At 42.5% G+C, this 9,637-nt stretch overlaps 1 protein-coding gene across 4 annotated transcripts in view; it reads right to left on the bottom strand.

Moving 5' to 3' along the window:
- Positions 1-1,254: 1,254 nt before the first annotated feature.
- Det1 (de-etiolated homolog 1 (Arabidopsis)) overlaps positions 1,255-9,637 on the bottom strand; it is a 14,946-nt gene continuing 6,563 nt past the window's right edge. For all 4 annotated transcript variants that reach the window (XM_005381574.2, XM_013512685.1, XM_013512684.1 and 1 more), the window contains 2 exons: positions 5,380-5,571; positions 1,255-1,892 (listed from right to left, as the gene is read on the bottom strand). In XM_005381574.2, the coding sequence (XP_005381631.1) occupies positions 1,703-1,892; positions 5,380-5,571 (382 nt within the window). In that variant the 3' untranslated portion in view covers positions 1,255-1,702. The remainder of the gene's footprint in view (positions 1,893-5,379; positions 5,572-9,637) is intronic.

Here is a 9,637-nt window from a genome sequence, read left to right as displayed (position 1 = left end):
GCTGTTCACGTGACTCACTTGCACTCCCTCGCTCTGATCTCTTCCCTGGGAACCATTCTCCATACTGCTGAGTTACCTGTGTGAACCTCCCATTACCCCTTCCTCCACATAAAGCCCTAGCGCTGTGCACACCACCTCTCTTCATGATCTCCCCTCAGCCCGCCTGTCAGGCACATCTCCCTGTCCCCCAACCCTAGCTTATGCTGCGGCCTTATTAGATCACCCACCATGATCAACCTCAGCGGTCCTGTTCATGATTCTGTGCCTTTGAGTGCTCTCCTTTAAATAGCCTCAACCTGGGTGACACAACACACTCCCATTTACCCAGTTCCAGTGCCCCTTTCCTGGGATACCTCTCCTTCTTTGCCTCACCTCCATCTCCCTCCAGGGTACTCGGAGAGCCACTATTAGAGCTTTTACCAAGTTGTATTTGATGATCCTTTAGCATCCTAACACAGTGTCTGCCTAACTCAGAGCAGGTGCTCGTATCTTGTCTTGCAGGCTGAGAGAATGGATTCAGCTGTTCAGTACTGAAGAGGATCAAATCAGCCAAACTATTTTTGTGGGGCTCAGCATCTTATATCACGTCTTCTGCTCCCAAAGGAAGTCAGGACAGTGGAGGAAATAAGGCATCCAGCTGTTTGCATCCATAGCTCCTTTCACAGCCTACTCTGGAACCCAACATCTCAAAGCTGCCTGCAAAGGCAGATGTTGCTAAACAAGTTGACTACATTACTGGAGGACTCAGTATGCTGATGAAATGTAAACAGTCTGACAAGCCCCCTGGAAGAGACTGGTTGAGAATGTAACAAAGGGCTGAGGGCTAAAAGCCAGCAGGTATCTGTAGGACAGCTGTGACAGCCCAGCCATCCCCGGACAACCAGCGTGATCTCTTTAGGGACACCTGGAGCTTGCCAGCTCCCCCTACCCAAAGGACAGTACGTGCTACACAGTGCTTGGCTCTGCTATGGCCGGAGAGGGCTGCTCGGTCTCCCACCTGCCCGACACAGATGGTGCAGACTCGAGCATGCTTCCACATGAGACTGTGCAATTACACCGTGCTCCCCCAGCTGTGACAATTACCAGGCAAAAACCCTCGGGACGGCAACAATGCTGGCAGATAGCTGTCATCCACGCTGGCACTCACTACTCAGCGCCCTCAGGAGCAGCTGCCGTCTCTTCCAATCCTGCTTGGAACCCAAGTACTCGAAAAGCATCGGTGCAACAGGAACACAAGACACTTATCAAATGGGATATATTTAAGTAAGAAAATACCAAGGCTTTAATTATTTCTTATAAAGACAGCCCTGCTTACTAGGTAAAAGGTGAGGACATACACAGCTCTCGTGTGTAAATGAGATTTACCTGCTTCTGGCCGCAAACCATAATGCCAAGGAAGTGAGATGAAGGAGGCAAAGGTGTAATGCTTTTATCTCCACAGCAATACAATGCTAAACACAAATTAAGTGGATTTAATTAATGCTGAGCATTCCCACAGGGAAAAGACAAGAGGACCTTATATTGACCGGCAGTAGTACTGTTTACAACAGAAGTCTCATTAGGTCAAGCCACTCGCTCCTCTCTCTGGTAGGCCAGCCTGGAACCCACAGAGGGGGCAGGAGGTACATCTGCCCCAGAGTCCACTGAGAAAAGAAGCCGGCAAAGTCGTGCAAGGTCAGACAGCCTGGCTGTGATGAGGCACCTACGTGCAGCAGTGTCGCATGTGGAAGTTGACAACATACTCCGCGTTAGTCCTCTGTACGGAAATGGCAAAAGGCTCAAAAGGATGAAAGGTGAAGGCAACGAGGCGACGCACTGTGTGGTTGATGGGGCGGCCCAGTAAGCCAGCCTGGATCTCAAACTTGAGCAGCCCAGAGTCGCGGGCATAGAACCTAAACAGGAAAAGGAGACAGAAAGAGAGCATGGGGTTGATACTCATCACCACCTTGAAATCTGAACAGCAAAGAAGTGGCAATTCATTATTTTAACTAAGAATCTTACCGTACATCAGCCCCCAGTTAGCAGAACTCTAATCACCCCAGTGCCACCAGTTCACTTTGAGACAGTGATTATGAATTTTAGTACGTGGTCCTATGTCACTGGTCATTTCTCTCTCCCAAGATGACCCTTAGTTATACCCTAAGTTACAGCCTCCTCACTTTCATGAGTTCCTGTCTAATGAGTGTATGAGCCAAAGCTAGACATGAGGTACAACCCACACATTGAAGGCATATGTACAATTTTAAATTTCCTGATAGCTACATTTTAAAAAGTTTAAAAAAGTGATGAAATTAATTTTGATAATAAATTTTATTTAATCCAGTATCTCCAATACATTATTTCAACCTAAAATCAGTATAAAATTATTAATGAGCTATTTCACCTACCTTTTTTTTACTAAATGTCTGAAATCTGACGTGACATTTGACCACATCTCAACTCTGACTCCTCTCATTTTAAGTGCCCAACAGCCACGTGTGGCAAGTGGCCACCATATAGGACAGTGTGGCTCCAGGCCCATTTTTATGTCTTCATACTCAAGAACAAATTCTTTTGGAGGTTCTTTTACATTCACAGAAACAAAACACTAAGTCATTTTTAATTTTTCATCTACTGAAGTGAGACTAAAGATACTATCACATATCCCGCTACTCACACACCTTCTCTCATATGCAAAGTAAACGACCTGTGTTTGGAGGAACTAGAGATGACTAGCAGGCTGGGGCTGAACTGGGAGCAAGTTCTAGGACATGGACAGTCCTGAATTACTCAGCTCTATAATTTCCACTTTGGAAAACAAATATACAAGCAGACAATGAAATAATCTTATTCCTCAAATTCATATCCTCAGAATCTAAATGAAATAGTGACATGATTAAAAGTGACTATGAAAATCTGAGTGCAGTGTCACACACCTGCAGTCCCTGGTACTTGGAAGGCTGAGGCAGAAGGATCACTTGAACCTACAGGTTTGAGATTAGCTTAAGTCAACAGAGTGAGACCCTTTTCCTTTTCAAAGGAAGAAAAAAAAGATGGCTACTATAACATTCACTCTAATGTAAAAAAATCCATAAAAAAGAAATGGTCGGTAATAGAGGAATGGTTAGATAACTTATGGCACATCTACTTAATGGGATAATATGCCATCACTAGGTCTATAATTGTGAAAATGACATAACAAAATGGAAAAACATTTATATAGTAAAAGCAGGGCAGCAACTATGACACTAAGATAATTACAACTATATAAACAGGTGTATTGACAAAGACTAATAATAAAAGGGCTAGAGTAATGGAATTACCTCCTCAAATGCCTACATTAATATACCTACACTTTGCATTTCAATTAAAATAAGAAAGAATTACAGGAAAGCCCCCTTTAGTCATAGGCAATGGTATTACCAGATGTGTTACTCAGGCTCATCTTTTCGAATAAGCAGGCAGGGAAGTCAGAAAGGATAGAAATGTATTTCCAGCTACTGAGTATCTCAGATGAGGCCCATTATGTGCTTTTATGTATAAAAAGCACATTTACCCTCCCTACACAGTCGTGGACACACAAGAGCTGAGCATTTCACAGGAGCTGTCTGCACTTCTAAGCCTGTGTACGGCGCCTGGGAGATGAGAAATACGGGACTCAAAGGACAGAGTCCAGATCGTGGGGATACCACCGGAGGAACAATAATCTCACTGCTGGAAAATAAAAGGGAAGCAGAATCCAGAGAACAAATAAGATTGCAAGGAACTATGATCAAACACCAATTCAGGAACTCTGCTTAGATCCTATATAAGAATATTTACAGGACAACAGGCAGAGGTGAAAACTGGCTATTTGGTGGTATTAGTAAGTTTTGATTAATTTTCTCAAAGTAGCATGATATGTTGAAGAATTTTTTTTTTTTTTTTGAGACAGGATCTGGGTGGTTCAAGGTGACCTTGCGCTCACTATGTAGCCCAGGTTGGCCTGGAACTCACAGCAATTCTCCTGCTTCAGTCTCCCAAGTGCTGGGATTACAGGCATGCCCCTCCATGCCTGGCCTGTTAAGGAATTTTGTTGTTGCTTTTCTTTAGGTACTAGGGATTGAACCCAGGGCCTTCACACTGACCTAAATTCCTAGGCTTTCTTCATTTTCTTCTTTTTTTCTTGAGGTAGGGTCTTGCTAAGTCATCCTGGTTAGAGCTGAACTGGGAATACTCCTGCCTGAGCCTCTCAGCATGTTGGGAGTACAGGTATGTGCCACTACATCCTGTTTGTTGTTGCATTTTAAAGCTCTTGTCTTTTAGGAGTTCATACTGAAAAATTTACAGGTAAAATGCTTGGATAACTGGGATTTGCTACAAAATAATCCAGGGCAGCAGTGCGGAAGGAAGTGGTGTGGTGCAGAGAGGGAACAAGACTGGGCAACAGCTGATAAGCAGTGACACAGACGGCGGTCACACTCTTCTATTTTCCTGAAGTTTAAAACTTTCTATGGTGAGAATTTCTTCCAATTGGTGTTTGGAATGTGACTGCAAACTCCCAAAGGAACGATGACTAACTGTATACAGTATGTTACACAGACCTATTTATTTATATACTTATTATTTATTTATTTTTTGAGACAGGGTCTCACTACGGAGCCCAGGCTGGCCTCGAACCCATGTGATCCTCTTGCCTCAGCCTCCTGAGTGCTGGGCTGACAGGGGTACACAGACCTATTTAATGCAAAATGAAGTTGAGTGATGAACGACATCTACTCTAAGGATCTAATCATCAGCTTCTGTGTGCATAGGGTTCCAGGAACACAAGCCTCTCCTCACCAGGCAACCCCATTAGCAGCAATGGTGCCAGCTCCTCCTCTGCACAGCTAGCACAGCATGGGCTCCAGGTGTGGAGACAGGAGGGTCTGCAAACAACCAGACTAAGAGGACTAAGAGGTTGGCCTCCAGGTCCCAGCAAGCAACTCAGCAGTCCACACTCCACCATCCCTCCAAGAAAGGAAGCACGGCTCTTGCCTAATTCTGCCTACTTTGCAAGCTATCTCAAATATTTTTTCTACTAAGTAACATGAGAGATGAAATAGTTGAGTCAGATATCATAATGAAATCTTAACGACAAAACTATTATACAATGGTATTAGATTATTAAGGGGAAAGTACTACTTCTTTCCCTCGCTACCTTTTAAAAGGACAAAACACCTGTCTGAATTAGATGTTCTAGTGGGAAGCAAAGAATAGGAGTAATTAATTTCTGAGACTAGTATCTCAGTGACCAAAGCACTCACCACATCATGGAGACAACCTGCCCTTTCAGTGCAGAACCTGTCTGGGAAGACAGGGCAAGAAAGCAGGCTACCCTGAGCCCTTGTACAGTCTGCGGCTGAGGCGGTGACACAGTACCTGATAGGGTGGTCTCCACAGGTCTTGGGTCGCTCCATGACTGACACCCACTTGTCATCGTAGCTGAAGAGGGACAAGTCCAGGTAGGGGCTGCCACTGTAAGACTGGGCACTGATGGGGAGCTGACCCAGCAGCCGGCGTACCGCCTCTGTGTGCCCGCCATACTTGGCATTTATAATCGTGTCTTTGAACCTAAAACAAAGCACCCATGAGGAAGGCTTTCTCCGCAGCTGCCTGGGACTTTAAATTGAAAAACCCACATATAAACACCGCTGGTTCTGTAAATAAAGATTAACCCAGGAATTGAATGAAGACAGAACTCTTTTATACATCGGAGTTTAGGTAGCTACAGACACTCTTAAAATGCAGGAAACAGAAATGTGAACATTAAATTACCATAGAGAAGTTCCCACAGACTCCACAAACAAGTTTAAGACAAATGTAGCTGTTCTACAACAACTATTTGTACTCTTTGTTTTTTATAACAGCTCAACTAGGAGAAGAAAGTCAAGAGCTTACATTCCTCAAATAACAGACTGAATTAGGAAGCACTGAAGGAACATAGGAATCCGGAGCAGAAGCCACCTCTCCGACTTTTCCTGGGATCGGTTAAGAGCCCACTTCCCCCAAACCCTGGGACAAACTACTCATTCAATGTTTAGGAAACAGCTACCTACAGAGAACTGCAGAAACACCAGGATCTGGAAGAACAGTGACAGACACAGAGTCGCATATCTGCCCCACCCACTACTCTATCAGAAGAAAGCACTCAGACAGGCGGACGAATCTCTGCACACATCCAGTCCTCTCTTGTCTAAGACAATGAAAACCTAATGGGAAACTACAATTTCCAAAGACTATATAGTAGCAGGAAAAATGTTAATCATAACAGCAAGCAAAAGAAGTGGGCTGTATAATTCTGCCTATAAGGTAAGATTAAAAACACAAAGAAAATAAAAACTTAAAAAAAAAAAAAAAAAGACTGCCAGAAATATGTTAAGATATTAATAGCTGTGTTTGGGTAAAAGAGATTTTGGGTTCTCCTCCTATATTTTCTTAGGAAATGAGGAACTTTAATTATGATGTGTATATAGTGATCAGCTTGCAAAAATACCTAAGAGTTTAACAGTTGGCTCTCACGAGCCGGCGTGAGCCGCCTCCAGTAAGCACCGGATGGCCTGGCAGTCTGGGAAGTCGGGTCTTTCGGTACGGAGAAACTGCTCCTTGGGCTCCCTCCCCTGTGTTTTCCCTATTGGTGCTTCTGGAATTAGCCACACATTGGCTTTCATGGACAGGTCCTCTAATTTTTCTTTTTATTGTTCATTTCTCATATCTTTTATTCTATTTTCATATAGAGTTCCTCAAATTTATCTAACACATTTTAAGTTTCCAAAAGGTTTTCATATCTAGGAACGTTCCTATGCTTACACTGTGAGTCATTTCAGTAAATGGAGTGGCGTCTCTCTACTCTTCCTTCCTTATTCTGCTTAGTCTTGCTCTCTATTCTGATCTGTTTTTTTTTTTTTTTTTTTTTTTGTTTTTTCTTCCGGTACCAGGAATCGAACTCACAACCTCACGCTTGCCAGGCAGGCGCTGTGCCGCTGAGCTAAATCCCCAGCCCCTGCTCTCTATTCTGATGAAGTCTTACTCTCTTCTTTCCTCTCGTCCTCAGTGTCATTTTTTAAAAAAACTTTTGGACACATGGGGCTCATTTTCTTTTATTTTAATCAAAAGACTACCATAAAATTCAGCATTTTGAGCTATGTGTTCACAATAAATAAAAAAAATAATTTGACATATATACACTACTTTCAACAATGCAAAGTACGATACAGTATGATAGATACAGTAGTCAAAAAATATGTTAGGATACACTTCTGCAGGTGAGACGTGATTTTGATATGTGATTTTGAAGATAGGAAGAAACAATGTAAAATTTCCTATATAATGGGAATAATTTGCTCTGTATTTTCTATCTCAAATAATTTGAACACCAAACTACTACAGTATTTAGATTGCTTTGCCTGTACTTAAAATAGTGTTGTAATATTTTTTTGTGGCTCTGGGGATTAAGCACTAATTTTACTTGTAAATGTCAATGTTTAATATACACTAAAAATGGTGTCTTCTACCACCACTTAAAATTCAGTAATAATAGTTTAAAAACTTGAGAACTCAGTTTAAAAATATCTGAGGGAATCTATAGTTCTTCAGAATCCTCTGGTAGTATGAAGAAAAATTTTCCTTGAAGATCACAGAGCTAGAATATACCACCTTTCTCTTCAACCTTTACTCTCTCCTCCAGGGGCTAGCTTCTTGCAGTTTTCCTTAATTACAGAGGTATTCTGAAATACTTTTCAGAAATGTTTTGTCCAAGTCCTTCACTCATTCACCACACACCTATGAGCTCCTCCCACACAACAGACACTGGACTTGGTGTATCAGACACAGCAGTGAATACAACAAGTAAAAGTTCCTGCCTTCATAGAGCTTATCTTCTCTCCTGGGCTTGATCCTCACCACCACCAGAGAAAAAGAAAAAGGAAAAGAACAAGGTTGGGAGGACGGAGAAGAAGAAGAAAGAGGAAGGAGGAAGAGGAAGAATAGAATTCATTCCATAATGAAAACAGCAAAATCTGAGCCATGTTCTACTGTCAAAACTTCCATCCTGAATAGAGATGCTAATAAGGACATTTGTGCATATCAGAGAAAAAGGAAAAAGCAAATCAGTAATCTGAGTATCAACATTCTTCTATTTCCAGTCAAGTAGTCTTTTCGTATAAATATGATACCAGTACATTAAGATAGCTGCTTTACTCACTTTTCTCAACAGCAGTAATGCTTATTCTGATTCATCCATTCACGTGGTCTGGGCTGTCTTGGGACCCAGATTAAGGCTAGAACAATTTAGGTGTGTGAACTCCAAAGAGGCCCTTCCTGACAAGAGCAGAATTTAGCCCAAAGGAACCATTCCTTTCACAGTAGCCATTCGAACACAGTAATTATTAGAAGCTCTGGTTCAAAAGAGGACCTTGCTGACTGGTATTGTCTATTTAGAGTGGCCCAGGTATTTTGTGGAAGAATTCCAAGTGTCAGTATTTGAAAGTCTTTTCTTTGGGTTGGTCCATTTTCCTAGAGAAAAATCGCTCCTGCCTGGGGCTGTCAGCCCGCTGGATGCTGTACCTGGGAAGCAGGATGGGAGTCCTGCCCTGTGAAATGTCACTTTCATTTAATTCCTGTTTTTAGCATGATGCCTCTCATTCCACTCTCAGCTCTGTCTCATGAAACTGGTTCAATTTGTTGAAGGAATACACTTGCAGCCCTTTGCGTAGGAGGGCAAAGGACAGTTGCTTGGCTATTGTAGGTCTAGGCGAGAGATCTAAAGGACCTGATGGATACTTTTAAGAACTTACAAACCCTCCTGATTTCAGCCTACCTCACAGGTACCTTCAGAGGTACCCAGGCCTCCAACTTCCTGATCCTTTCCACAGTTGTCTGGCTTACGTGTGGAGGACCACCTGGACGACCCTCCTTGAAAGAAGAGCAATTATCTCCATTTTGGCCAAACCTGGCCCCATTTCCATGTACTGATTTGTACAGAACTGGCTAGCACTTTACCTTATTCCCTCAGTTGGCTTTAAGCAAAGCAAACCCATCTAACCAAGGTGCTGATGTGTACTTCCCACCATTCTCACAGTCACTTATCACCGAGCCATGCTCCCCTGCACGAATTAATAAAACCTAGGTTTGGCCCTGGGTAAGGGCCTCTGTTCCAGTTAGTCATCATACTAGCTATATTTAGGACACCCTTGGCTCCCCACAACTAAAAATATGCCTTAGTGTCTTTATTCTCACCACGGGTTGCACTAGAAGTGGTAGACTGAAATTGATTCACTGGAGTTCCAATAGCTTTTCCACGGGATTACAAATATAAACTTCCCAGACCTCAACAAGGTCTGGAAGGGCTTTCTATACTTACGAAAGGTGGGCTTATTTCTTGATGACTAAATTCTACAGCCCTCAGTCTGCTAGGTCACTTATCACTCATCTGTTGGCTTGTCAGCTCCCAAAACTTTATTAATATCTCATGTCTCCTTTTGTCTCCTCCCTCATTCTCTTTATTCTTATAGGTTTGGGCCTTTTATTCCTTATTGTCATTTTAGTCGAGTTTGCAAAACGAGAGATAAATACATGTGTTTAACATATCACATTTAACAAAAAATTCTAAAATTTTTTCCAAGTTTGTTGGTTTTCTTTT

This window comes from Chinchilla lanigera, unplaced genomic scaffold, assembly GCF_000276665.1.
Source record: "Chinchilla lanigera isolate Chin_1 unplaced genomic scaffold, ChiLan1.0 scaffold00015, whole genome shotgun sequence".
NCBI lineage: Eukaryota > Metazoa > Chordata > Mammalia > Rodentia > Chinchillidae > Chinchilla > Chinchilla lanigera.
Note: the sequence above shows the minus strand (reverse complement) of the source record. Positions and strands in the feature narration are given on the sequence as shown.